Here is a 27,538-nt window from a genome sequence, read left to right as displayed (position 1 = left end):
CCCTTCCCCCATCCTGCAGCTGTCCCTGTCTGTCCTGGGGTCGACCTGGCCCCTGCGGTCTCGGGAGGTACCACCCTTCGCTTTCAGTTTTGGGTCTTCCCCCTAGCAACTGTTTCTACACTGGGAAAGTAGGCGAGGTCGCCGAAAACCCAGCTTGCGGGAAGCCCAGCCGACCGTGGGAGGAGAGCCCGGGGCTGGGGGCCCGGCAGGTCCCCCTCCCCTCCGCCGGCTCTCGATTCCAGCGCTGATTGGCCCAAAGTTTCCGCCCTCTCCGGGACACTGGTTCTCCATTGGCCAGTCCCGGTCACGTGGGCCCCTCCTCTCCTGGGCTGGAAACCCGGGGAGGCCGCAACAAGTCGGGTGAGGACTGCGGGTACTGCTGGGTCAGGTGAGGCCCCGGCGGGGCAGGGGTCGCGCGGACCCCATCACACGGGAGGGGCGTGGAGACGCTGGTCCCTGCTGGGCCTGGAGAGGCGGCGTCCGGGACGGCCGTGTCCCGGACCGGCACTTGCTCGGGCGCCCCGGGCATGCTCTGGTGGCGCGGGGGTCCTTTGCTTCCGAGGTTTGGGGCAGCCACCCCTACAGGGCTTGAGTTGGGCCAGACTTGCCAGCTTGTGCAGGGGGGAGAGCTCCCCCTTTAGCTGTCCTCTAGGAACAGCAGAGTGTCTGACAAGCCTTAAGGTCCGTTTTTGTGGGGAGGGTGGAGGTGGAGAGGTAGACCGGAACGAGATCTGAAACCCCACGGGGAACGATGTAGGTTGGACCGAGAAGGGAACTTCCTAAAAAGGTAAAGCGATGCGGGCTGAGGAGAACGGGGCCATCTTTTGGAATCTTGGATGCACTCTACGGACAGAGCAGTGGCAGAGTTTGGAACTCTGGGTGCAGGGGTTCCAGACTGTCTCCTGTTTGGGGCTCAGAAGTATTTGTCTTTGTTGACCCAAATGCCGGGGCTGGTTTCCATGGAGACAGTGAGTCTGACATCACCCTGGTTGCCATGGTTCCTGGTTCTGGAGGACCCGAGCAGGCTGTACACAGCCAGGGAGAAACAGAGACTTCAGCCCAAGCTGCTGCCACTTCCTTCCTGCCACCACCTGTTAACAGTCACGCGCAGCAACTGGGAATGGGGAGATGGTGACAGAAGGCGGTGGAAGGCCCGAGAGTGGCAGGCAGGCCTAACAGGGCTGGCTGTGTGGATGCCTTCAGAAGCTGGCCAGGGGGTCCCGTTGGATGTGGTGTGGGGGTCCTTGCAGCCATTCTCCTGTCTGCCTGTGGGACGGCTGTGCGTGTCTAGGAGGCACAGGCCTTGGGGAAGACACCGTCAGCTGTCTGTCCCGGGCGTGGGTCTTGAAAGGCCACAGGAGTATCAGGACCCTGCGCAGGACTTGGCACCAGCTTAAACAGATGGGGGCCGCCAGGGGGTCCCTAAGCGTTTCTTCCCAAGCCTCACTTCCCTTCCTAGCGTTTCCTTACAGAGCCCTGCTCCTGTGCCCCCCGTTTGGCCCCTCTGTGAGTGGTCCTGTGTCCTCCTCTGAAGGACCACAGCCCAAGACTTGGGGGGGGGGGGTCAGCTCATCTTATCCTCCTGCCTTGTGCCAGGTCCCCGTCACAGCTGCCCAGACTCAGGGGACAGTCTTGGCTGGAGTGACAGGACAGGTCTCCCTCTCCTTACCCCACTTTGTGTCAGGCTTCAGAAGCTGGCGTGACTTCCCACCCCCACCTGCCGAGTCAGAGGCGAGTAGCAGGGCGCAGGGCCGCAGCCCTGATTTTCGTCTGCACTTTGCAAACCGTAAGGCCTTGACAAACGATGGCTGTCTTTAAACCCTTTTCCCAGTTGCCTTGAGTTCCATGGGATGACCCTGCAGATTACATAGAAAGGAAACAGAACTTAGAATGGAGAGTCAGTGTGATGAGGAGATTTACCAAGGGTGTGCTGAAACGCGTCTGGGCCATGTCAGGTGTTCTCAGGCCGGACTGCACAGGAGAGAGCCTTCTGGGAGGTTTCCAAGAAGACCCATGCCTGGCGGGGGCGGGGGGGGGGGGCGCCTGGGGGCTCAGTCAGTGGAGCCGTCCGATTTCGGCTCGGGTCATGATCTCACCGTCTGTGAGTTCGAGCCCCAAGTTGGGCTCTGTGTTGACAGCTCAGAGCCTGGAGCCTGCTTCGAATTCTGTATCTCCCTCTCTCTGCCCGTCTGACACTCTCACTCTGTCTCTCTCTCTCTCTCTCAAAAATAAATAAACATTAAAGAGAAAAATTTAAAAAACAAATAAACAACAACAACAAAAACCCCCAAGACCCATGCCTGGGTCTGACCCGAAATCAGTTGAATCAGAATCTCGGGCGGCCCCGGTGTGCAGCCAGCGTTGAGAACCCCTGACCAGCCTGTAGGAAGGATGTATGGTGGGCAGGACACTTCAGTGGGAAGGAGGCCGTCCAGTCTCAGCTTCTGGGCCCCGGTGAGGGGCTTGGGGAGTGATTGTGGGGGGGCCTGGGTGGTTGTTCTCTTCCCTCCTCCCATTAGCTGTTCGTCCCGGGCAGGTCAGCAGCCTTGACGCCTCCGTTTCCGCTGGCTCTAACCTGGGGGCGCTGGCCCGGGTACCCCCAGATCCTCTCCAGCTCCGTGCTCGGACCTTTCAAAATCAGTTCAGTCTCCCAGGGACCACAGGTGAACTTCTCTGTGTGTGCTGACAGGTGTTGATCTGTAAGAGCTGATACTGCCCAGGAAAGTTCAAGTGTCAGGGTTCGAAGGGTTGGTTCTGGAAGCCACTGCTCAGCCCCGGGAACCCAGCCAAGGCTGCTCTCTGCATCCTGCCTTCGCCGAAGGGAACCGGGGTCCTTAAGAGCACTTTTCTCCGCAGGTGGCAGCCACAGCCCCCTCGGGGACCCCAGCAACCATGGCTTCCTGCCCAGACTCTGACAACAGCTGGGTGCTTGCCGGCTCGGAGGTAGGACGCAGGCCTGGGAACCCTGTGGGAGAGAAGTTCCTGCGGGGCTGGGTTGCCTTTTGGGTCTGTCCCCTTGCTCGGTTCTGCCGGGCACCTGTGTCACCTCCTGCTGGCGGCCGAGAGGAGCTCCAGGGGCAGGAGGAGGGGGAGCAGGCCCCAGCACGCAGGCCTCCTCCTGGGTGGGGGAGTCACAGAAGGGCTGTGAGTTCGAGGGCCTCGGGACAGTCACCGCCTGTGGGTGGGGTGAACGAGGGAGTGTTTTGAAGGTCGGGCAGCGCGGCTGGCAGTGGGGGCAGGAAGCCAGTGGGCTCCTGTGCCCCCAAAGCCACCAAGAAGGGGGAGGGGGCCGGAGAAAGCTCGTCAAGGGCCCCGGGCCCCGTGACTTGGAGTGTTAGGACCGCCAGGGGGAGGGGTGTGAGGGTGGGAGCGAGGGCAGGACACAGGGCCCGGGGCCAGAGCCCCGGCCCAGAACGACTGCGGGGCCTTCCTCTCTGTCCCCCGCTGTAAGAGGGGGTTGTGATTCCTGGCTTAGAGGGGTGGCCGTGGTGAAACGAGCGGTTTGAAAACCGCACAGAAACGGACTGAGGCGCACAACGATCCTTGGAGGGCTTGCAGAAGCCCTGCTTGGGTGAGCGGGTGGCAGGCCTGCTGGGCAGGGGTGTGCAGGGAGGGCAGAACTGGGGCGGGGGGGGGCCAAGTTGTCGGCTGCCAGCAGCTGCGTCTGGGGCAGTGGAAGAGGCCAGAAAAGCCTGGAAGATGCGAGTAAAGTGGGCGGCCTGTCGAGTGGACGCTGCAGGGAAACCCATGGGGAACGTGATCGTGACCTTTAAGTGGCCAGGGGGCTCTGTTCTCTTGCCGCCCGCCCACCTCCCAGCCAGTCAGCAGCTTCCATTGGTGGGGAGGTGGGAGACCCCGGCCTTGGCCGGCTTCTTTGGGAGGGTGGGGGGCACCAGGTTCCTAGGTGATGGGGTGTCTTGGCCCAGCCGCACTTTTCCATTGGCCAGCAGCTGCCTCTGGAAGTCCCTCACGGTGGCAGGGCAGGGCAGGGAGGGGAGGTCAAGCGAGGTCAGGGAGGTCAGGGAGAGGAGCTGCCGCCCGCCGCCCTCCCCCACCTCGCGTTAGCTCGCTATGGCACGCGTAGGTTTTTGTGAGATGTGGGTGGGGGTCCCCGGGCCGTGCGGCTGGCCCCAGGGACCCCAGCAGAGCACCCGTGCTCCTGGTTTGGAGCACCCCCTCCCCCAGGGCCTGCCCGTGGAGACCTTGGGCCCAGAATCCAGGATGGACCCAGAACCCGGGAAAGCTCCCCAGGCCCCTCGGAGCCACTTCGAGGCAGCTGCTGATGAACTAGCTGGGGCCATGAATGGAGAAGGTAACAGGCCCTCCTGAGGGCGGGTGCAGCCGCCTTCCTCTACGCTGCGGGGTCTCCTGCCCCTTCTAATCTGGTAGGGCCTGTGGGAGCCAGAGGGCTGTGTAGGAAGTTCATCTGGGGGACAGTGGTATGTTTCCTGGGCCTTTTCGTCTGCTGCAGAGACCCCCTTCCAGACTGAAAGTCCCCAGTGCGGTCCCCTTCTGCCAGAGAAGACCGAGGCCGAGGTGAGGATCTTCACCGGTTTGGGGAGGGCAACTGGAGAGGGGGGAGGCCTGGAGCCGCTCGTGGCTGTGTCTGCTCAGGGTGTCCTGGAAGGTGACGCTTGTGCCACGAAGCCCTCCGGCCTGGGAGACATGGTGGTCCAGAGAGACTTGGAGGAGGCCCCTGTGGTGGCAGGCCCAGAAGACACACGAGACACGCAGGACCTGGAGGGTCACAGCCCCCCACAGAGCCTGCCCTCATCTCCCAACGCAGGTGAGAGCCTTTTGGTCTCCGTCTTTCCTCTCCTTCTGGAAGGAACGGGGGGCAGGGCGTTTGCTGCTGAGCACGGTTCTGGTCCAGGCCCCAGCACTTAGCAGCGTAGTACTCGCCTTGCCCTGTGTCAGTGAAACCTCACCACTACCCCCGAGGATTCAGGGAGGTCAAGTGACTTGACCGAGGTCACACAGCTGGTAAGCGGCAGGGCCTGGGTCTGCTTGACTCTTTCCCTTGTGCCACGAGGCCCCTTCTTTTCTTTTCTTTTTTTTTTTTTTTTTTAAATTTTTTTTTTTTTTCAACGTTTTTTATTTATTTTTGGGACAGAGAGAGACAGAGCATGAACGGGGGAGGGGCAGAGAGAGAGGGAGACACAGAATCGGAAACAGGCTCCAGGCTCCGAGCCATCAGCCCAGAGCCTGACGCGGGGCTCGAACTCACGGACCACGAGATCGTGACCTGGCTGAAGTTGGACGCTTAACCGACTGCGCCACCCAGGCGCCCCCCTTCTTTTCTTGCTTCTAGATTCAACTCTTGTTCCCTGAGCCTCTTTCACATGTCAGTTCTGTGCCCAGGAGGGGAGGGGGAGTGGGCGGTGCGTGGCCCGTGTGAGAGGCAGACTCGTCTGAACCAAATGGAAGTCAGAACAAGAGCGTGGGGAAAGGAGGGGGAAGGGGAGAGGAGGGAGGGGAGGGGAGAGTGGTTCAGCCAGGGGACAGTTGAGGGAAAGGAGAGAGGGGCGGGAGCGGTCGGGGGAAGGTTCAGGTTGGAGGGCATCTTGAGAAGGAGCAGGCCGTTGGTCGTCAGCAGAGGCACGGGCCGCCTGTCCCGCGCTGAGGAGCCTTTGGCCAAGGCTGTGGCCAAGGAGTGGGCGAGTCCTTCTCTGCTGAAGGACGGGGTGGAGGGAGAGGGCAAGACCTGGGCCGTTTAGGGCACGAGCGAGGTGCTCGCGCAAAGCTGCCGAAGAGAGGGTAGGCAGACACGAGGCAGGGGTGTGGGGGGAGGGCCCGGGGGGAGGGCTCAGGTGGCCAGGTGGTAGCAGTGGGGTCGTTCTCTGAACAGGGGTGGGGGGGGCACCGGTGTGGAGGGTGGGGTACTGAGAGCTTGGTCCCCAGGTGACACTCAGGTAGGGTGGCTGGCAGATGGTCATCAGGCCCGGGGCCGTGGGCAGGCCAGGTCAGGATCTACGGACTGGGGGCTCATCTGCTACGGAGGAAAGTCAGTGATGTGGGTGACTGTGCGGGGAGATGGCCGGGCCCCGCGGGACCCTCGCCTTTAGGACCGGGAAGAGCCAGGACGGACTGAGAGGCAGCGCCCGGCGGGCACAGGAGCTGCCGAGGGAGCTGGGTGGGGGGCACGTGTGGAGGAGGGGGTGCTTTTAGGGAAGAGCTGCTCCCTGAGTTTGCAGATAGAAGGACCGCCCCTCCCCACCCCCACCCCCCATAGGCCGGGCATCTGAAGACCGCCCAGGTGGACGGGGGCAGGGTCCCTGACTATGTCTCTCTCTGCGGTCACCTCACTGCCTCGTGCCCACTGCTTCTCCAGCCTGGCCCGTGGAGGAGGCCCGCCACTCCAGCAGTGAGGACGACACAGACACAGACGTGGAGGCAGAGGGGCTGCGGAGGCGGCGGGGACGGGAGCCCAGCACCCCCCGGCCCGTGGCGGCCCTGGGCGTGGAGGGCCAGGCCCGCGGCGAGGGCGCGGGCGGGGAGCCGGGCCTCTCCCCCAACGTGTGTCTCCTTGGGGCCCTGGTTCTGCTGGGCCTGGGAATCCTGCTCTTCTGCGGTGAGCGCTACCTCCCTGCCGCGGCCTCCTCCCTGTCTCCGCGACCCCTCCTGCCCCTCTCCTCCGCTCTGGCCTCACCGAGCCCCTCTGTCTCCATCCTCAGGCGGCCTCTCGGAGTTTGACAGCGGTGAGTGGGGCGGGGCCCTGGCTCGTCCCTGCCCGGCCTCAGGGAGGCCACTGGCGGTTCCCCGAGTCAGAAGTAGGGCCCCTGGGCTGTGCATTCATTGCTCAGTCACTGACCTTCTCAGCTGTTCAGGGCGACCCTCGGCCCTCTCCTGCTGGACTTCTCAGCCGTAGGGTAGGCCCAGGGCAGGCGGGTGACCGTGTGTGTGCAGGGGTGAGGGAGCGGGCCAGTTTTGGGACTTTGGTTTCCCACAGGGCCCACGGAGGAAGCACAGCCACAGGCCTTCCCAGACACCGGCTCGGATGCGGAGGTGCTGGATGGCGTGGGGGGCGCGGGGACCGTCCGGGAGACTCGGGGCGGCCTGGCTGTGGGGCGGGAGGGGTCACTGGCTCCTGTGCCCTTAGGATGGACTGGGGCAGCCGCTGCAGGCCTCAGCACCCCCCGACAGGGTGCCCAGCCTGCAGAGCATGGCCCTCCTGCTGGACAAGCTGGCCAAGGAGAACCAGGACATTCGGCTGCTTCAGGCCCAGCTCCAGGTGGGCACACGCAGGGGTGAGGGGAGGGGTGGGAGGGGTGTGTGTCCTACAGGTTGCCTCTGCTCGCCTCCCACCACCATCTCCTCTGTCCACTGGAGTTAGGCTTTCTTCCTGGCTCTCTGCTCACACCCTGCGGCCACGGCCCAGGCCCGGCTGGCATCCCGGCTGGCGCCCCCGCTGCCTGAGGCCACCCTGCCTGATGGGTGCAGTCTGCCCGGGGCCCCGTGTGAACAGGGATCGGTAGGACTGCCGAGGCTCGATTAATAACGTCTCTTCTGGGTGTGGGAGGCAGAAAGGGCCGTGAGAGCCGCGTCTGGTCGATCTCAGGTGGATCGAAGTGTGTCCTTGTAGAGGACGTGGAAGCTGAGGTCTGTGACGGAATTTGGGGTCACGGGCTCGGTGCAGGTTGTGGATGGCGAGGAGGTTGAGAACCAGACTCTCTGAGCGTCCTAGGCCGTGTCCTGCCGACTCCCTTGGGCGGAAGCGGGGCGGGAGGCACCGGGCCCTTCCCGACCCTCCTGTGGCACCCTCCACCACAGGCCCAGAAGGAGGAGCTTCAGAGCCTGGTGCGCCAGCCCCGAGAGCTGGAAGAGGAGAACGCGCGGCTGCGGGGGGCCCTGCGGCGGGGCGAGGCCGCCCAGCGCACCCTGGAGTCCGAGCTGCAGCGGCTGCGGGCCGGCTGCGTGCGGGGCCCAGACGGGGTGTGCGTCCCCTGGAGCGGAGGCCCTCTGGGCGGCGGGGTCTCCGGGGAGTGGGAGCCGGGCCCTGGCCTCCCTGAGCAGCAGGAACGGCTGGAGGCGGAGGCCCAGGCATTAAGGCGCGAGTTGGAGAGGCAGCGGCGGCTGCTGGGGGCGGTGCGGCAGGACCTGGAGCAGAGCTTGAGCGGTGCGGGCCGAGGGGACCTGGCCGAGCTGGGCCGCAGACTGGCCCAGAAGCTGCAGGGCCTGGAGAAGTGGGGCGGGCACCCCGGGGTCGGTGCCAACGCCTCAGAGGCCGGGCACCGGGAGCCCCGCTTCCAGAGTCCCAGGGAGTGGAGTGGAAAGGAGAAGCGGCGGGGTGGGCAGGGGGACCGGAGCGCTGAGCCCCGGAGGCACAAGAAGGAGGGGTCTGGTCGAGAGAGAAAGAACTGGGGGGGTGAGGGCCGGGAGGTGGCAGAGGGCTGGGGGGAGGGCAAGCCGCAGGGGGCGGAGTGGGGCAGCAGGAAGGACGCCAGGCGGCAGGGCCCTGAGGAGCGCCCTAGGAGGAGTGGGAGCCCTCACCCCCCCGGGGGGCAGCAGCACCCTCAGCGGGAGGAGGGCGCTAGCGACGGGCGAGGCCGCCCGGCACCGGCACCGTGGGCCGAGCTATTGAGGCGCAAGTACCGGGCCCCGCAGGGCTGCTCAGGCCGTGCGCGAGTGTGCCCGGCAGGAGGGCCTGGCCTTCGGGGCAGAGCTGGCCCCGGTGCAGCGACAGGAGCTGGCCTCTGTGCTGACCACTTACCTGGCGCGGCTGCCCTGGGCCGGGCAGCTGACCCAGGAGCTGCCGCTCTCGCCCGCTTACTTTGGGGAGGATGGCATCTTCCGCCATGACCGCCTCCGCTTCCGGGACTTTGTGGATGCCTTGGAGGACAGCCTGGAGGAGGTGGCGGTGAGGCAGACGGGTGACGACGATGAGGTGGATGACTTTGAGGGCTTCATCTTCAGCCACTTCTTTGGAGACAAAGCACTGAAGAAGAGGTGGGCAGCTGTGGGCGGGGGCCGGGGGGGGGGGCGGGGGGTGAGGGAGCACAGGCCCTGAGTCCCAGTCTTGAGTTTGTAATCCACGGCGGGCTCCCCTTCGAGCAGCATCCAGATGCGCTCCGGTCTTCCCTTGAGGTCAGGAGGCCGCCTGTGCTCGCTCCACGGTGGTCCTGGGAGCCCCCTCGGGCTGGGGGGCCCTTTCCTCCCGAGTACTTGCGTCCAGCGTGTACCTGCAGTGCCGAGGAGGCTTCCTGCCTCGCTGGCCGGGGACCTCACACTGGGAGGGTGGGTCCGTCCCCCCCTGCCTTAGGGGGGACAGGTCCCCGCTGCTACAGGAGCCTCTTCTCACCACGCGGCGTGGTCCTGAAGGCCTCTTCCTGCCCCCACCTGGTCTCCCCACAGGTCAGGGAAGAAGGACAGACACTTCCGGAGCCCGGGGAGGGGCTGAGGCCCGGGGTCCCCTGACCCCGGGGACCGTTGAACTGTCGTCTTCTCCGGCTCCCTAGGAGAGTCACCCGGCCTTGCACTGATGCCACTGTTGCCAAGAAAAGGCTTTAGCTGGACCTGCCTTGCTGTTCATGCAAATATATGCAAATGATTGGGGGCCAGCGGGCGGGGGGGGGGGCTGTGGGGGGACAGGAATCTGATTCTGCAGCCAGAGAGCCTTGGTGCATGTGCCCCCAGAGGGGCCCCTTGGCTGCACACACTGGCCTGTGCCCCCTGGGATGGAGGCCCAGCACGAGGGCTTTCCTTGGGGTTTTGTTACATTTGAAAGCGGTAGCCCCCGGGGACTGAAGTCTCCTTCTGCCTCCTCCCCGTCCCCACCTCATGGGAACTGAAGACTCAGCCCCAGGAAACGCTGTTGGGGCTGTGCTGTCGGCTGGGGGCTCCGTCACTGGGCTGGCGTGTAAGCACAGGGGACCCCACACCCACCTTGTCCCCACCTCATCCTCCCCACCCGCCTCGGGCCCTCAGGGCCGGAGCTCACAGCTGCCGAGGGCCATGGGTTCCCGAGGGTGAGCCTTGGGCCCCCGTCCCGGCCGAGAGATCTCGGCAGGTTAATTTCTGGGAACCTTGGGTTTCTGATCCTCAAACAAAGGGACTGGGGGGCTGGGGAGAGATTACATAAAGCGATGTAAGCAAAATGCCTGTTCTGTATTTGGCACTCAAAAGCTGTCGCCGGCCAGAGGGTGTGAGGAAGGGGCGGAGGACCCCCACCGGGCTCTGGGCTGGGAGGTGGGAAGCCACTAGGTGGCGCCCCGGCTCCACGTTTGCCGCTGACCTCGCCTCCCGCACGGCTTAGAGCCCCAGACCCAGACCCACCCGGCCAGGTGAGGTGAGGGCCTGCGCCCACCCAAGACCCAGAGTCCGCTGGGCCACTTACTGCCCAGAAGTCCTTCCTGACCGGGCTCCTCGACCGGCCTGCACGTCCCGTGCGAGTGTAGGGACGGAATGGCGCAGTGTGACTTCAGGAAGGGGAGAGCGCCTGCCGGCTCCAGAAGGGGCTGTGGTGGGCGGCGGGGGCTGAGGAGGGACCGCTGGCTGTCGTAGGGCTGTGAGCCAACGGGCTCCTGCGGGCCTCTGGCTGGGGGCTGAACCAGGAGCGCAGGGTGTGTGTGAGGAGGCGCCCCCTCTGTGGACCTTCGTCCCCTCCATGGACCTTCACCCCCCCTCCGTGGACCCTCACCCCCCCTCCGTGGACCCTCGTCCCCTCCACGGACTGTCCCCTCCACAGACTGTCATCCCCTCTGGACCCTTGTCCCCTCCGTGGACTGTTGTCCCCTCCATGGACCCTCACCCCCCCCCCCACATGGACCTTCGTCCCCTCCATGGACTGTCCCCTCCAGACTGTTGTCCCCTCTGGACCCTTGTTCCCTCCACTGACTGTCATCCCCTCCATGGACCCTCGTCCCCTCCACGGACTGTCCCCTCCAGACTGTCATCCCCTCTGGACCCTTGTCCCCTCCACAGACTGTCGTCCCCTCCGTGGACCCTCATCCCCTCTGGACCCTCGTCCCCTTCACAGACTGTCCCCTCCAGACTGTTGTCCCCTCTGAACCCCTGTCCCCTCCACGGACTGTCGTCCCCTCCACGGACTGTCTCTTCCACAGACTGTCGTCCCCTCTGGGCCCTTGTCTCCTCCGTGGACTGTCGTCCCCTCCATGGACCCTTGCCCCATCCATGGACCCTCGTCCCCTCCGTAGACTGTCCCCTCTGTAGACCGTCGTCCCCTCTTGAGGATGCCTTTTTATCCTGTTCACCTTTCTCACCGCCTGCAGGTGCTCAGAATTTATGCTGCGTGAACAGCTGACTGGTCAGCTTGAGTCTCCAGGGCAGGGGTTCAGGCTAGAAGGGAGGCCAGATTCCTCATCCGGGGAGGGGCCTGGCTTCAGGGGAGGGGTCACAGCCTGGCCTCCCTGGGTTCCCAGAGGTTGTGGGTGCTGGGGGCTTTTCAGGGTCTGAAAAGCATCGCAAAGTCTGGGGGAGGCTGGGAAGGGTCCCCAAGCCCCCTGCCCCTCTTAGCCCCTCAGGGAGTAGGAGCGCTGAGCTGGGTCTGAGGTCTCCGAAGCCGCTGTGTCCCCTGTATCCGAGAGAAAAAGAGAGCCAGGAGCCCCAGGGGTCTGTTGGGGACGGTCAGGACACCAGGGCCACTGCCCGGTGGCCACCCTGTGTCTGGGCTGGCCTAGGTAGGTGATCCTCACTCCCATCACAGGACACGAGGCCCCTCTCTCTGTCACCCTCATGTACCCACAGCAGCTCTGGCTGGTACCCACAGGGGTGGGGGAACCTGGGAGCGAACCCACTGGCGTCTGCCCCCAGCCCTGCGTGGCCCCCCAGGGTCTGGTCTGGACCCCTCCAGTTTAAGCTCTGGGCCTTTCTGCCCTTTCCTCTGAGACCTTCCACCCCTCCCCCCCAGCTAAGAGCTCAGCCCCAGGGGCAAGGGGCAACTTGGGGGAATCACGTGAGTCAGGGGCGCCCCCTTGGGCCTCCTGCTTCCTTTGGCTGGTCCCCAAACTCACTTCTCATCTGTCCCCCAGCCCGCCATCTGTGCCCCTCACCCCTGCCCAGGCTCCTCCACTGCCCTTTCCCAGCTGCCCTCAGCCCCGCCTTCCCTCGCTGGTGCCCCTGCCAGCCCTTACCGCCCCTGGGGTCCCCCTGCCTCCTCTCCCTACTGCTTCCCATCACCCATCCTGGAGGCAGAGATGTGGTCCTGGGTGAGTTTGGGGCCGGCACCCCCCCGCTCCCCAGAGGCTCCTTGAAGGTCAGGGGTGTGTGTTCCTCCCAAGACCCTCTCCCAGCCGCCTCTGCCAGACCAGCTGTTGCCTGAGGGACCTCCCGGGGCCACCCTGATGCAGGGGTGCCCGGGCCCTCACCTGCACGTGCTTATGGGGGGCTGGTAGGGAGCTGCAGGGTGGGACCGGGCTGCCTATCCCTGAACCCCGACGACAGCAGCCCCCTCCCCTCCCATTTTACCGCTGAGATACGTGCCTGCTGGGCAGCTTCCGGCCTCAGCTTCCAGAAGAGGCCCCGCCCCGCTCAGCCCCTCCTCTTCATTCTGGGCCCGATGGAGGCCCCGCCCAGGTCTCCTCTAACCAGACCTTTGGTCTGAGCAAGCTAAGACGGGGGAAACCAGTCCCGGGTCCCCACCGGCTCCCACCTGCGGGCCTCAGGCCGGGCGCCCCCTTGCTTTCAGGGTGAGCTTCCCCATCAGTACAGTGGACACCGAGAGCATTTTCCCAAACCGCCTGGCAGGAGCTGGCAGGGGTGGGGGAGGGGTGCCAGCTTGCATCTCACTCTGCCCGGTGCTGTGCAGATCCCAGTGCTGCCCGCACCCCCCCCCCCCCCCCCGCCCCTGCAAGCAGCTGGATGGATTTAACAGGCAGAATTCTCTCTTCACGCTGCCAGGGAGGAGTCAGCAGGGCGTGAAGAGGAGGGAAGGCTGGCCTCTGACCTGGACTTTGAAGGACAGTAGGATTTGCCATGAGGGCAGAGGTGAGGCCCGGGGAGGGGGAACAGCCTTGGGGCCAGATGGTTAAGTTCATGCTCACCGTTCTCCCACAGGCCCACCTGCAAGTCTAAGGAGGGGCTTTGCCACGGGCAGTGGAGGCTGGGCGCCTGTACCAGGGCCGGTAGGCTTGGGCGCTGTGCAGCGGGTGGCCAGGATGTGACATCGGGGTAGTTTCAAGGTGTCAGCCAACAGCCTGGGAGAGAGGCAACGTGGCCGGAGCAGCGAGTTCGAGTGGCCCAGGCCTGGATGGGACAAGGCCAGGGGAAAGCGGGCGGTCGAGGACACGCTGGGTTTCCCAGCCCTGGCACAGGTGGTAGAGCAGGCCCCCCCCCCCCCCCCCCCCCCCGCCCCGCAGTGCTGGCAGAGGAGGAGGGGCGGGGCTGGTCTTGTCGGGGGGGGGGGGGTGGAGAGGGGAAGGCAGCTGGGCTTGACTTTGCCAGATATGGGGGGGCAGCCAGCCTCCCAGCAGGTCCCTCACTGCTCCCCGGCTGTGCGTCCCCTCTCCCCATCCCCCCAAGTCAGGGCCCCCTTGGAGAAGGTCCAACCAGCGTCAGACTCTTAACCTTACTGAGCCTGAAGGGTGGGGGGAGTGGCCCGGAGGGGGAGTGACCTGTCTGCTGAGGGTCAGAGGGACAGGTCGCCAGGCTGGGGCAGGGAAGGCAGAAACTTAAGCCGTGCACCGTGGAGAGGAAGGGTTAGCCCCCTTTGGAACGTCAGTCACCCACAGACCAAACAGGCCTGCCACGCTGGCTCATCCGGAACGTGGCCTCGGGCCCTTGCAGAAACCCCACGTGGCGTGAGGCCTGCCCGGAGACCGGCCACCCCTTACCCGCCTGGGCCACAGACTTTTCGGCTCTCCCATCTCACGGACAAGCAGATGTTAGAGAGGGTAAGACCGTCAGTACCCTCTTACAGACAAGTGAGAGAGAGAGAGAGAGAGAGAGAGAGAGAGAGAGAGGAGGTGGCTTGCCTATGGTCCTGTCACAGCTGGACAGTGACCAAGACCATCCGCGGGCACTGTCCACCTTCCCCAGGAGGCCCCAGGCCGGGAAGCCCGAGCTCCCACCCGTGTCTCTGTCTGGTCCATACACCCCCACCCAGCCACGTGGGTACCTGGCCCTGTGGCACTTCCTCTCTGGCCACCGCAGCCCCTTATGCGCCCCAGCTTGTGGGCAGGAGGAGGCTGGGTCCGGAGCGGCCCTTCACGGGCATGAAGCCGGCCTCTGGTTCAGAGTGAGAAGTGAGGCCCAGAAAGAGAAATCACTTGTCTGGGGTCACGAAGCTTGCTAGGGGTGGGTTGGGGCTGGAGCCCTTGGCTGTCAACCCCTAAGAGTCCCCTGTCCCCGTCCTGTCCCCCCCCCCCCCCACCTCCCTCCGCTCCTCAAGCTTGTAAGGCGAGGTCTGGGGGAACCGGTTCTTCCTCCCTCTGCCCTTGAGCTTTGAAGTCACCCTTGGGTGGCTCGAGCTGGTGCTGTAGGGACGTCTGGTGTCCCCTCTGCCACTCGGAGAAGCGGCAGCCAGACAGACAGGAGGCTGCCCGTGGAGGACTGCAGCGGGGCGGAGGCGGGGGGAGCCGCCCCGGGACCGGAACAACGGGGTGTGGGGTTCCGAGGCTCGGCCTTGAGGGTGCCTGCAAATGCCCTCGGGGCCTCAGGAGCAGAGGCCTGGCCTCCAGACTCTCCCCCAAAGAGCCATCCATTTGCTCATTCATTTATTTATCGTGGCTCATGCAGCGCTTCCCCAGGCCTGGCCCGGCTGGCGCCACCAGACCTGCCTTCTGGCAGCCTGGGGAGGGACACAGGCGAGGACCTACACGGCAGGCCGAGGCGGGGCGGGGGGGGGGGGGGGGGGGGGGGGCGGGGAGGGTCCCGGAGGCCCCCCTGGCTGCCAGAACCGCTGGCTTTGGAGCCACGCAGACCCAGCTCGGCCACTTCCAGCTCCTGGTTTGGAGCTGAGTCTGTCCATCTCCTTTTGAGAGTAAATACCAGCGTCTGTCTCGAAGATGGTGAAAAACGGTGACATGAAATCAACACATCGCTCTTCAACGGCTGAGGTGGGGCCAGTCCCCAGCTCCAAAGCTGGCATTCAGTACATCATAATCTCACAGAACAAAAAGATTTTTCTAAATCCTGAATCTTTATTTAAAAAAAAAAAAAAATCTTTGCTTAAGGGCGCCCGGCTGGGTCGGTGGAGCCCACGACTCCTGGTCTCTGGCTCATGAGGTCAAGCCCCCCCACGGGTATAGGGCTTGCTTAAGCAAAAATCCTGTTTGTTCTTGTGTCGTATTCCAGATTGAGCCGTGGCCACCATCCATGGGCAGACTAGCTGACTTTTTAGAGCTTGTTTCTTTTGAACATCGGAGGATCCCTGCTTTGCCCGGCGTTCTGGGTGAGATCAGCCGGGAGCTGGAGTTGGAGGTGCCAACAGACTCTGCTACGTGCCCTCTGAACGGCTTCGGCCATAAGAGCGAAGGTCACACACTTACCTCATAGCGGCGGAGATAATTCATAGACCGAGGACTGAGCAGGGGAATCCAACTTTCCGTCGGTCTTTTGGGAGCGCGCACTGTCCAGTGAGAGGTTCGACGCCTCTCACCTCCAGGGATGTCGGCGTGTGGCGTTTCTTAAGGCCGGAGAACTTACAAACTCACAGCTGGCCGGTGCCTTGTCCTTCCTCTGGGTTCACCCTTGCTGAGCACTTAGCAACTTAGGGAAGGCGGGTCACGAGAGGGGACGGGTCGTAAGTCTCTGACTGTCCACCTGTGTGTTTAGAAGCATTTTGCCCCTTCTCTCCGGAGTGATCCCGGGGGGTGGGGCGCTATGTACAATAATCTATTTAATAGATGTCTGGGCAAGTGTCTCAATTATAATGAGCCTCATCATAATTGTGACACTTCGGGGCGCCCGGGAGGCTCAGCCGGTTAAGCGTCCAACTCTTGGTTTCGGCTCAGGTCATGATCTCAGGGTTTCGTGGGTTCGAGCCCCACATCAGGCTCTGCACTGGAGGCATGGATATTGCTTGGGATTCTCTCTCTCTCTCTCTCTCTCTCTCTGCCCCTCCCCTCTCACGGTCTCTCTCTCAAAATAAATACACTTGAAAAAATTTAATAATTGTGCCACTTAAAGTTGCCTCATCTTTAAGTAGGGATAGTAGTGTTTATGTCACATGATTGAGTAAATAAATGTCTGGCACGTAGTAAACGCTCAGTAGATAGTAACTCTTACCTATGTGTGTGGGGGGGATGTGTGAGTAAGTGGTAAGCAAGTGTGAGGTGAGCGTGAGGTATGTCAGGAGCATAGGAAGCAGGGATCCAAGGCAGAGGGGTGGGGAGGCGGGGAGGAGGTGTCACAGGCTAAGTGCTGGAGTACAACTCAGAGTCTGCTCCGCAGAAAGACAGCTGGAAGGGTGTTTCAGGCAGGGGGAACCACACGATGGTGCCACTTAGAGCCACTTACAGCTTCTATCAGAGCATCAGGCGGATGTTAATTTATGTCTGTTCCCCTCTCCAGTTTTGGGATGAAATTTCTCACGCTCTATTTTGAAGCTGCTTTATCGTTGCCGGTCCCTCAGGGGAACAAATGCTCTTTGAGCAGGCTCTCGTTCGCTCACTGTCCCAGCTCTAGCGGTACCTGGTGCGTCTCAGGCATTTACAGACGTCGAATGAACGAACGAATGAACGAACGAACGGACTTCTCTCCCTCGGCTCCCAAGGACTCAGACTGCCTCTCTTCTCTTCCTCTTGGGCGCTCCTTCCGCCCCACGCTCTGCCTCACCTGCCCCGCTGCACGGCCCCCGAGGCCACGGTCACAGGCACTGGTGCAGGACGGCGCTGGGTCAGCTGCACAACGGCCACAGGAAGAGGAGCCAGAAGCGGAAGGAAGGGTAACCGGTGGTACCACTGAGCCACGTGGCATCTATGGGGCAGGCTGGCCTCGCAGGGGTGGACCGTGGTGCCACCTATCGGGGCTCCCTCGCCCCGGGCGGTGCTGGGAGGGCACTGACAAAGCCCGCCTCCTCCCTCCCTCCCTCCTCTCGGCTCGGCAGGAGTGTAGGCCCTGGTCCCCTGCGGGCTCAAACTGTTCTGGGTTTGGTGACACCGTGAGCGGGCTTCCTCCAATAGGCCTGGACTTGACTTCCGAGCCGTCTTCTGGGTCAGTGAAGCAAACCTCTCTTTATTTTTATTTTTTTGTTATTTACTTACTTTGTGTGAGAGAATGTGTGAGCGGAGGGAGGCGCAGAGAGAGAGAGAGAGAGAGAGAGAGAGGGAATCCCAAGGAGGCTCCACATTGTCAGCACAGAGCCGGACGTGGGGTTCAATCCCGTGAACCATGACATCACGACCTGAGCTGAAATCAAGGGTCAGACGCCTAACTGGCTGAGCCCCCCAGGTGCCCCACAGACCGTCTGCCTTTTTAGTGAGGAGTGACCCTCTGGGGTAATTGTGTTCCTGAGTCGTGGGGCCACTGCTCTGTGGTCCGAGGCCAGCACCCGCTTCCTCAAGCATCAGCTTCTGGAAGCCCCGTGAGGCAGCCCCGTGAGGCAGCGTGTCTGGCATCCCCAGCTTCTCATCGCAGTCCCCCCCCCCCCCCCACCCGCCAGGCTTCTGGCCACTCCCTCCCAGCTTGTCTGTGAGGGAGCTTGTCTGTCCTGCGGACAGTCCTGTTCCTCCCTCTTTCCTGCCTCATTGTCTGCAGCGTCCCGCCTGTCATCTCACACCTGCTGACTCTTGTGAGTTCTTTTTGGTTGTGGAGGGAAGAGGCGGTGCCATACAACAGAGTCTCAAGGGCTAATGTGTCCCTGAGAGGGAAGCACTGCTCCGGAGACTATCTGAGCAGGTGACCTTGGAGAGCAAGGTGGCTGAGTGTGCAAATTTGCAGGCTGGATGGCTCTGGGGGGTGGCAAGGCCCAGGGTGTCCCCATGGGAGCTGGTGTCTGAGGCCAAGGGACGGAGCGGTCAAACCAAGCAGGCAGGAAGATCACAGACAGTGGTGACGGGAGCCTGTGGCTAAGCTGCCTGAATGGGAACAGGTGCCAGGATTGGTGGCTGTCAGCACTGACGAGGGCAAAGGCCACCCAGCCTGGTGGCTATGAGCCTTGTAGGAGCTGGAGTTTCCCAAGAGGCACGGGAGTGAAGGTCAGGAAGCTGATATGGGAAGGAAGGGGGCCACAGACACTCTATGCTGAGATCTGAGGGCTGGGGGGGGGGGGGAGGTGATAAGACTCTATGCGAGAGGGCAGCAGGGGACAGTGAGACACAGTTGAGGCAGGGAGCAGGAGAGAAGCTCTAAGAGGTTAGGATGTGCTGATCATCAGTAGGGAATTCCAGCGGGGATAGGAAAGGCAGGAGTGAGGTCTGAGTCAGGTGAAAAAGAAAGTGGGGGGCAGTTCGGAGTCCTTTCTAGTGACAGAAGAGGAGGGATCTGAGCTTTCTGTGAAGGTGGGCTGGGAGATCGGATCCTGTGCTGAATTCTAAAACCACACCGTGCTCAGCATAAATAACAACTCCACATCTGGATGACGCTTGAGAAGTTACAAAGGGTTTTAATTACATTGTGTTTTTCCCATTTCCTTCTCAAGGCAACCCTGTGAGGTGGGCGTTACCAGTGATGAACCAGGGTGACCGGAGAAGTGTCTGAGCTGGGATTAAAACCCCACTTGGGGCTGCCTTCTAAGTGCACTGATGAGTGCGTGATCTCAGAGTTGCTTCAAAAAAAAAAAAAAAAGATGTTCCTGGAGACCGTCCTTTTTGCATCTGACCCATGGCCATTCCTTCATCGCTCCTGTGCCGTTTTCCGGCTCCTCCCACGCGGGTCCGGCGTCCTCTCCCCCCTTCTCCTTGAGTGACTCTGTGGCTCGCAGGAATGGGCTCCGGGATCCGTTTTGACGAGCTCAGAGATACGGGCCCACGGTCAGGGCTGGAGGCCACTGCGCTTACTCCTCTGGGACCGGCTGTCACGGCAGCGGGCCTTCGAGGAGGGGACAGACCCTCGCAGCTCCCGACTGGACTCCGCATAAAGTTAGGCAATCCCGTCCGGGGCTGGCCTCCAAGCCCCAGAGCCCACCCCGTCGGGGTCAGCGCTTTGCGCTGTGAAGTCCCTGCACTTCCCTGGGGAAGAACAGGCGGCGCCTCCAAACCCGCGCGGCCGGCCACGCGAGCGCCGGCCCAAGCCCCTCCCCGCGTGACGCCACGGCCACGCCCCCGGCGCCTCAGCCGCGGGTGGCTTCCGGGAGGACCCACATTCACTGCGGGGTACAGACAGATTAGCTTGAACACATGGGTTGCGTTGCACAAATAAGGAGGCGGGTTCGCAGACCTCTTCAGCGTGATCTCGTTTGATCGTTTCCCATAATGTTTGTAGGGTTGGGTGGTAGGCAACGTGACGCTCACGTCGGGAAATTTAGAGACGTCCCGCTACCAGGGGAATGGTTGTGTCCAGGTGACGTTAGGCTCTGGGCGGGGCCGGGCCGTTCCAAGTGATCCCTGTGGGGGAGCGTCTTTCGGGCGAAGGCCGCCCTGAGAGCCACGCCCCCCCTCGGCGTTTGGCGGTGGACGTGCCCACGGACAGGCCTCTCCGCGGCTGCGCAGGAGCAGCTCCCGGAGTACTCGCGTCGGAGCGGAGAGCACGGCGGGGCGGCGGGGCGGCCGGGTGGCCGGGCGGCGGGGGGGAGGACGGCATGGCCCCGCAAGCAGGCGCCCCGCGCCTGGTGCTGCTGCTCAGCGGGAAGAGGAAGTCCGGGAAGGACTTCGTGGCCGAGGCGCTGCGGAGCAGGTGTCTGCGGGGCGGGGCGCGGACGCTGGGCTTGGGGCGGGGTCGGCCGCGGCCCGACAACGGCAGGGGCGGCCGCTCCGTGGTCGGGGGTCGTGGAGTCCTCCGTGCGCGATCCCGTCGAACCCCAAGATTCCTTTGTTAGGTTCCCTGTTGGGGTGTTAGTAGCTGAGGGTGCTCTGAAAGGTGGGGGGTCACCAAGGGATCCGTAGGTCCAGGCTTCAGATTCAGCTTGAGTCTGTTTACCCTGAACGTCGTGGTCGAACGGTTGTGCTGGACGAGAGCGAGGATCGCAAAGCGTGGGCGCACGCCGGTGGGTGGGGGACCAGGCGTTGCTGCTGGGGGGGGGGGGTCGTGCACCACAGGGGTCGACGAGGTTGTGGGGGAGGGGACCCGGGGCAGAGGTCGCCTCTGGCTCCGCACAAGCGTCCTACCACCTTTCCTGCTTGCCTTTCTCCTTGTCCCCAGCACAGGAGTCAGGCAGTGGACAGGAGCAGCGTGTGCAGTTGGACTGCTGGAATTCGCACCCTGACTCCCCGCGTGTCCCCCTGTGACCTTGCACAGCATTCTCCTCCACTCCGTGTCTCAGTTTTGTCCTCTGTGAAATGGGGCTAAAGATAGGGTGGTCGAAAGGATGACATGAGACAATGCACGTGAAGGGCTCAGAACAATTCTTGCCGTCTAGTAAAGGCACAGGAAGTAAATGCTGGCTGGTATCTGCACTTTATCTACATTGGCTTCATTACTTGCAGTGTTGTTTTGAGCGTATCGGGTCTCACTCTGCCTCCGTTTCCTCGTGTGAAGCATAGAGCTAAGAACGCCTGTCTCGCTGTGTCAGTGTTTGAGTCAAAGTGTCAGCACCTCACGGTCAGGGCGGGGACGGTGTACCTGGGTCCAGACACAGCACCCGACAGGTGGTGGATTGAGTACGTCGGACAACTGAAGGAGCGAGTGAATTCTGTTGTGATGACCAAGTCCGTGCACACGCATACACCCGGACCGTGAGAAAACTAGTTCAAGGGCCCAGCAGCGACCTCGTCGAGCCAGAGCATCGCCGGTGGCGGCCGTGCACGTGTAATTGTGATGTTTGTTCTGCCTGTGAGCGGAACTCTCCCATTCCAGTTTGGGAATAATCCTGTAGGAGACCGAACAGAGAGTGCTGTTCCGCTTTGTAGATGAGCAGTTAGGGTCAGGGAGGATGAGACGTTGACAGTTACGGATACTAGCAGCAGAAACGCAACTGCAGAGGGGCGCCCGGCTGGCTCAGTCCGGAGACCCTGTGACTGTGGATCTCAGGGTCATGAGTTCGAGGCCCACGTTAGGTGTGGAGCTTACTTTAAAAAAGGAAGGGGACTTCCGTCCCCTTCCAGCCTCGTCTGGAAACTAGGTTAACTGGGCTTGGACCTCCCTGTCCTGTAGGCTCGGAGCTGATGTCTGCGCTGTCCTGCGGCTGTCCGGGCCACTCAAGGAGCAGTACGCGCGGGTAGGTGGCGGCCTCGCGGCATTTGGTGGGTTGGAAGGAGCCTGCTGTGGTCACTAGCAGGGTCTCTGTGACTACCGTTGGCAGCGTGCTGGACCGTTTGGGGCCATTTTCACCTTGTCACTCGCTTCCGGGCCCCTCCCCCAGCGCGTATCCAGGAAACGCTGCGGACTTGAGCTGGGATTCTCCCCTTAGAAATGTAATCACCTGAGTTGTGAAGATGATCATTAAGTGAAGAAAGCAAGATGTAGAAACGTGCATAGGGAATACTCCATTTATATGTAAACGGAGGAGAGTTCTGAATACGTTTGCTTACACTTTCAGCCAGGTAACCGATATCTGTGGGGGGCCCTCCTTGGGTTCACTGTTGCCAGCGCTGGGGCTGTGTGAAGCCTGGGCGGGGTACGCAGGCCACTGTCACTGGGTGCCTCCAGGAAGGGGCAAGCAGGGGCCGGGCAGAGAGTTTTCACTCTAAACAAATACGTAACTTTTGAATTTTGGACCATGTGGATTTAAAGAAAAAAAAAAAGGATCGTAGGGGGCGCCTGGGTGGCTCAGTCGGTTAAGCGTTTGACTTCAGCTCAGGTCATGATTTCAAGATTCGTGAGTCGGAGCCCCGCATTAGGCTCCGTGCTGACAGCTCAGAGCCTGCTTGGAATTCTCTGTCCCCCTTGTGTCTCTGCTCCTGCCCTATTTGCACGCACACGTGTTCTCTCTCTTTTTCTCTCTCAAAAATAAATAAGCATTGAAAAAAAAAAAAGGATTGTAAAAACTAAATGGGAACTTTTAGAGCCTTAGCTTTCAGACAGGGAGCCTGGAGGGTCAGATCAGCTTCCCATGCAGTGAGGAGCCCTCGTTGCTTAGATTTCTGCCCTTGACTTCTAGGTGCACTTTGGTCAGTCGGCCTGAGTCTGGTCTTCTGGGGCCACACAGAATGAATCTGCCCCCCCTTCCATGCATCAGTCCATATGCATGGCAGTATTCTCCTGTGCCTTTTGGTTTTCTCCCACCAGCTAAACAGACCCATTTGTAGGAGGTAGGGGATCACTGTAGCATTGTAGCAGCCTGGCGGGTCCTGGGGATAACAGGTGCAGTGGTTTTAAAATTAATTCATTTATTATTTATTTTTTTATTTTGAGAGAGCGTAAGCAGGGGAGGAGCAGAGAGAACAGGAGAGAGAGAGTCCCAAGCAGAGCCCAGACATGGGACTTGAACCCACAAACCATGAGATCATGACCTGAGCCTCAGTCAAGAGCCAGACGCTCAGCCAGCTGAGCCACCCAGGTGCCCCTACGATTTTTTTAGTGGGAACCTTTCCCAAATGGCGTTAGAGGAGGAAGTTCCTGGTACCCGGTAGACAGACCTGAGGGTCTCTGGTGGGGGAGGTGCAGGGGGACAGAGGGTGGAGGAGGGGGCTCCCGGCCTGTCCCCTGGGGCCTGGGCACTTCTGGGGAACCCCAGGGTTCTGAGGAGTAGTTTGAAAACCACTGATCTGCGCTCCAGAGTTCCCAGATCAGCCCCCACTCCAGACCTACGAGCCAGGCTGGCGTGGGTGTGGCGTGGGCAGGAGTTTGCATCTTAAAAACCTCGATAGGAAACGGATAGGCCAGCCTACCCCTGTACCACTCCTATTCCCACTAAAAACAACTCCACTGGCATCTGGCTGGCTCAGGGGGAAGAGCACGTGACTCTTGACCTCAGGGTTGTGAGTTCAGCCCCGTGTTGGGTGTGGAGCATACTTAAAAAAAAATCCAAAATGAAACGTTTAATGCGTTGCGTTTCTCAAGTCACCATGAGAGATCTAATGGAAACACAGAACCTACCGCTCCTGGCGGCCACTCTCCCTGCCTCTGCTAGAGAGCGTGGGAAACCAGTTTACAGACAGGAGGTAGCCGCCGGCCTCGCCTCGGGCAGGGCACAGGAAGGTGACTGGACTCGCACGGTCGGTCGTGGCCCTTCAGTTTGCAGGGGAGAAACGAGCCCAAGAGGGTGGAGCTGCAGGGAGTGAGGAGAGTAGCTGGAAGCTGTCTCAGACCCCGGCCCGCCCCAGGGCCCTGGATGGACCCCTCATCTGGCTGTGTCCCTAGGGAGGGGAGGCGGGGGTGGTCCAGGCAGCTCCCCCTGCCCCAGGAGCATCTGCTGTTTCCGCAGAGGTGCCAGGAGCTTGGGGGGCGGGGGCGGGGGCAGCGGGATGCGGGAGGGGGCCGCCAGGTGTCCTGGGCCGGGGTGGGGCTGGACTGGGCCAGAAGAGGTGCGCTGTTTCACATTTCCCTCTTCGGTTGGAGGCTCAGCCTGTGCCCAGGGGACGCAGACTAATTTCAGGATTAGTTTAAGCCAGGAATCACTGGGGAGGTAAAGCTGTCGCAGAAGAGAAAACCACATCACACGACTTAAAGACACCGAAGTGATTTCTGGATTATCCCCAGGCTTTTCTTCCATCTGCTGCTGTTTGGGGTTCCTTACTCCCTGCAGCCCAGGGTCCTGGTGGCGACCTCGTGGTCCTTGCATCGGTCCCCGGGGAGGGGTGGGGGGAGAGGGCAGGGCTGCCCTCCTCCTGTTTCAGGAGGGACCAGTGAGGCCGGAGACCGGAGGTGCAGACGGTGCATGTGCTTTGGGCAGGAGCACGGCCTGGACTTCGAGAGACTCCTGGACGCCAGCACCTACAAGGAGGCCTACCGGAGGGACATGATCCGCTGGGGCGAGGAGAAGCGCCAGGCCGACCCCGGCTTCTTCTGCAGGAAGGTGGTGGAGGGCATCTCCCAGCCCGTCTGGGTGAGTGTGCTCAGGGCTGCGTTCCGCCTTTTCCGCCTGTGACTCCACTGGCCCCGCCTCCCGCCACTTCTCATCCGTGGCCTCCTAGCTCCTGCCCCGGTCCCACGTGTCCCATTCGTCACCCAGCAGCCAGAACGGCCTGTTAAAAATAATCCAACGCTTGTCACTCCTCTGTTTGGGACCTTTGTCCATTGTTCCCACAAGCCGCAGTGAAACCCTTCACGGAGACCTCTAGGCTTTGTGTGACCGGGCCCTGCTGCCCTGCCGGCCTTCTTGCTCCCTAGGCTGTCACTACACCCGCCTTCTCTCCGTTCCTCAGACACACAAGGTCCTTCTGGAGGCCGGGCCTTTGTGCAGTTCTGCCTGCCAGGACCGCCCTTTCTTTCCGTCCTCATCTGGTTCCCTCCAGCCCCGCTTACATGGCGCCTCCACCAGGAAGCCTGCCCTGATACCTGAGCCTAAGTGATGCTGCCAGGTGCTCCCCCAGCACCTCACCCCTTCGCTCCGTCCTCGCTCTGGGAGCCAGTAGTATCTCCTTGGACCTGGCCCGGCTCCAGGTGATTTGAGGACGTATCAGGGCAAGAACGGGATGAAGCCCCTGCCCTCGGGGTGGGTGCTTACGTTATTACTGGGGCTGGAGGGAGTTAGGCCGGAAACAGATACAGAACGTGTCCTGTGGGGTGAAGAGAAATACTGAGGAGCAAAGTAAAGGAGTCCAGGGCTCCATGGGGGGCTGGGCTGCTGCCCTGCGGGGCGCCGGGGAGGTTTCCCCCACTCGATGTCACCTGAGCAGAGCCTGCAGGAGACAAGGGGCTGAGCCAAGTGGGTGTTTGGGCGGCCGGGGGGGGGGGCACGTGGCAGGAGGTGAGGCCCGGGCTCTGGTGCTTCGGGGCCACTGAGCAGGGGAGAGGCGAGGCTGCTGGGAGGGGGCGGTGGGGCTGTGGCTCAGAACGGTGGGCTCCGCACGGGCCGCGAAGGCTGAGCCTGCTGGGCCGTGGCTGCAGGGTGGGAGGCGGGAGGTGGTTCTGAGCAGGGAAGGCCTGGGGAGAAGACGGGGAGTTCGGTCTCGGTCGTGCCGAGCTTGACGCGCCTGCAGACAGCGCTGACCGCACCGGAGGCCGCCGTCTGCCCCCCAGACTGGGCCCCGAGGGGGTGAGCGCCGGCCGCTTGGCTCCCGCCCCCTCCGCGCCCACACACGGGTTCGCTGTGCCACATGTTTGGTAATTGGTGAGTGAACGGAACGTGTCCGCGTCGGAGGGGGAACAGCCGGCCGTTCTGTTCACGGATTCGGTTGTCGAACGCGTGCTCCCGAGGGTTCCTGTGCCGCACGGCGCGCCGGGGCCTGGGATGTGGCCGCGGGTACGGACCTGGGGCGGGCGGGCAGTGAACACAACCTCCCGGCAGATGGTGACGGTGGCAAGAGCACTTCGTGGACAGCGTGTCTGGACCCAGAGGGACAGGAAGGGGGTCGGGCCGTAGGAAAGGCCTCCCGGAGGAGGGACGCCGGAGCGGAGATGGGCATGAAGTGGGGGGCCCTGGCCTGCGCTCGTCCATGCAGAGGGAGCCGCTCGTGCCAGGGCCCCGAGGAGGACGCGGCTGGCGTGTGGGAGAGGGGGACCGGCCGGCTGCAGCGGAGCGGATGCACGAAGGCCACGGGAGTAGTGCCGGATCTCGTAGGCCCTCGGAAGCTGGGGTTAGGGCTTTGGATCTTCTTAGAATGATGGGGGCCCTTTGAGAGGTGGGGTGCCCTGGCCTGAGAAAGTCAGGCTTAGGTTGTGAAAAGTGCTCGTGAGCAGGGACCAGTTAGAGCACCTTTGTTTCTGGCCTCGGTTTGTCTGTCTGTAGAATTACTTTGTTGGGCCCGCTGATCTGGCCTCAAAGCCCGAGGCTTCGTCTTCAGCTCAGCGGTGACCACGGAACGTGGTGTGTCGACCGCAGACACGTGTGGGCAGAGCGGGCTGTGGACTGCGTGACCAGGGAGGGCTGCCCGCAGGGAGGACGGACGGTGGGTGAGAATGGGGAGGGGCACCACACCTGTCTGGGCTCTATAGCCCCCCCCCCCACATCCCCATGCACCTGCTTATTCCCTGGGGCCCTGTCCCGTCACACCGTGTCCTGTCGGTCACCTGCCCGTGTCTCTTTCCTGCAGCTGGTGAGTGACACGCGGAGGGTGTCGGACATCCAGTGGTTTCGGGAGGCCTACGGGGCTTTGACCCGGACGGTCCGCGTGGTGGCCCCGGAGCAGAGCCGACGGCAGCGGGGCTGGGTGTTCACTCCAGGTGAGCTGCGCCCGGCCTTGGCCCCCGAGGCTTGGCACGCCGGCCGCCACCCCGCCGTAGACCCTGGCCCCCGCCTCCATGGTCGGGGTCTCCTGCCCTCTTCCTGGCAGGCTGTGGGGGCGTGAGCGATGGGTCGTGAAAGGGAACCTGGGGGCCTGTGGCTCAGGACCGTCCCCAGATTGGAACGTGGGTGGGGGAGGGTGTCCTCGGGCTAAAGGCTCCTCATGACCCGGGGCTGGTGCCCTTCCCTGTCCTCTCCAGGCGGGTGGGCTTCGCGAGATGTGTCCGGGACCCGGCCTGCCGGCCTGCTGGGTCAGCGGGCATCCCGTGCGACGCACGGAGTGTCTGTGTGTGGTGGGCAAGGCGGCCCCAGCGGTGCAAGCCCGGGACCTGCCCTGTGGCAGCTGGGACACCGCTGAAGCCCCGCTCCCGCGCGAGGCCCCGTGGGCCGGGGAGCTTCGGCTCCCGACGCTGCAGTCTCCTGGGCGTGGGCACTTCCGCGGACACTCGACCTCGCCTCGGTCACGGTCAGCCCGCCCAGCAGCCGCCTCCCGGAGGGCCGAGCGGGGGTGGACGTGGAGCCGCCCTTCCGGCTCGTCTGGGGTCTCGTGTGGTTTCAGGAGGCCCTTCCACCCTCTGTGGGCGGTGGCCGTGTGGCTGGGCGGTGGCAGCTCCATCTGGGGCCCTCGGGCCTCCGGGGCTGGCCGGGGCCGACGTCACCTTGCTTCCTGCACAGGGGTGGACGACGCGGAGTCGGAGTGTGGCCTGGACGACTTGGAGGACTTCGACTGGGTCGTGGAGAACCACGGGGACGCGGGGCGCCTGGAGGAGCAGCTGCAGAGCCTGGTGGCCTTTGTCCGCTCCAGACTGTAGCTTTGGGTTCCGGGGCGCCCCTGCCGGACCGTGGTCTCCGACACCGGCTGGCGTGAGGAGAGGCCGGGGGCCCGGGGCCCCGTTCCTGGGGGGCTGGCAGGCGCCAGGCAAGTCGAGGCAGCCCCGGGGACCTCGTTTCTTTGTGGAGGGGACTGGCCGTGCCTGAACCGTGTCCACGGTGCCCGGCCCGTGAGCGTGGGTGGCCCTGCCTCCCCGTGGGGACGCTCTCAGCCCCTCGTTCCAGGCAGGGGCCCGGCTCCCCAGCGTGGGTCCTAATAAACCGCCTTGGAGCCCACTCAGAGCCCACGTCTCTCCTTTCCCGCACGCGGGCACAGCCCGTCCTGGTGGCTGTGGGCCCCACTGCCCTGGCCTCCCCGGGCACCCGGCTCTGTGCCCCGCCCCCCCGCCC

At 62.9% G+C, this 27,538-nt stretch overlaps 3 protein-coding genes across 4 annotated transcripts; all 3 read left to right on the top strand.

Moving 5' to 3' along the window:
• Positions 1-325: 325 nt before the first annotated feature.
• PBXIP1 (PBX homeobox interacting protein 1) lies at positions 326-10,094 on the top strand. Its single transcript, XM_019431376.2, is given in 12 exon segments — positions 326-360; positions 2,857-2,943; positions 4,186-4,312; positions 4,472-4,536; positions 4,615-4,786; positions 6,332-6,571; positions 6,675-6,698; positions 6,950-7,005; positions 7,100-7,231; positions 7,771-8,616; positions 8,618-8,946; positions 9,352-10,094. Coding segments are annotated over 11 exon segments (2,088 nt in total). The 5' UTR covers positions 326-360; positions 2,857-2,892; the 3' UTR covers positions 9,398-10,094.
• Positions 9,952-16,164, top strand: LOC109256365 (uncharacterized). The gene is made up of 6 exons (XM_053909514.1): positions 9,952-9,965; positions 11,229-11,263; positions 11,343-11,636; positions 12,856-12,942; positions 13,741-13,847; positions 15,250-16,164. Exons 1-6 carry the CDS (start codon positions 9,952-9,954, stop codon positions 15,448-15,450), a joined length of 738 nt encoding a protein of 245 aa, XP_053765489.1. The 3' UTR covers positions 15,451-16,164.
• A 3,429-nt stretch (positions 16,165-19,593) lies between these two features.
• Positions 19,594-27,424, top strand: PMVK (phosphomevalonate kinase). 2 transcript variants are annotated; one of them, XM_019431570.2, is made up of 5 exons: positions 19,594-19,728; positions 21,145-21,208; positions 23,825-23,977; positions 26,127-26,256; positions 26,993-27,424. In XM_019431570.2, the coding sequence occupies exons 1-5, from the start codon at positions 19,634-19,636 to the stop codon at positions 27,127-27,129; spliced, it is 579 nt and encodes a 192-aa protein (XP_019287115.1). In that variant the 5' UTR covers positions 19,594-19,633; the 3' UTR covers positions 27,130-27,424. The 2 variants fall into 2 exon arrangements, with proteins under 2 accessions (XP_019287115.1, XP_019287116.1); XM_019431571.2 differs by lacking the exon at positions 21,145-21,208 and having other exon boundaries at positions 19,642-19,728.
• The last annotated feature ends 114 nt before the right edge of the window (positions 27,425-27,538 follow it).

Source organism: Panthera pardus, unplaced genomic scaffold (genome assembly GCF_024362965.1).
Source record: "Panthera pardus isolate Hobbes unplaced genomic scaffold, ASM2436296v1 HiC_scaffold_21, whole genome shotgun sequence".
Taxonomy (NCBI): Eukaryota; Metazoa; Chordata; class Mammalia; order Carnivora; family Felidae; genus Panthera; species Panthera pardus.
The sequence above is the reverse complement of the archived record's forward strand: the minus strand, read 5'-3'. Positions and strand labels throughout refer to the sequence as shown.

What these genes read in the sequence shown, in the direction of transcription:
- PMVK (XM_019431570.2), top strand. Translation starts at nt 19,634, where the DNA reads ATGGCCCCGCAAGCAGGCGCCCCGCGCCTGGTGCTGCTGCTCAGCGGG. An exon ending in GCCGAGGCGCTGCGGAGCAG is followed by an intron (nt 19,729 to 21,144) that starts GTGTCTGCGGGG and finishes CCTGTCCTGTAG; the next exon opens with GCTCGGAGCTGATGTCTGCG. An exon ending in GCATCTCCCAGCCCGTCTGG is followed by an intron (nt 23,978 to 26,126) that starts GTGAGTGTGCTC and finishes TCTTTCCTGCAG; the next exon opens with CTGGTGAGTGACACGCGGAG.
- LOC109256365 (XM_053909514.1), top strand. An exon ending in GCTGCGTGAACAGCTGACTG is followed by an intron (nt 11,264 to 11,342) that starts GTCAGCTTGAGT and finishes GCCTGGCTTCAG; the next exon opens with GGGAGGGGTCACAGCCTGGC. An exon ending in ACAAGCAGATGTTAGAGAGG is followed by an intron (nt 13,848 to 15,249) that starts GTAAGACCGTCA and finishes GTCGTATTCCAG; the next exon opens with ATTGAGCCGTGGCCACCATC.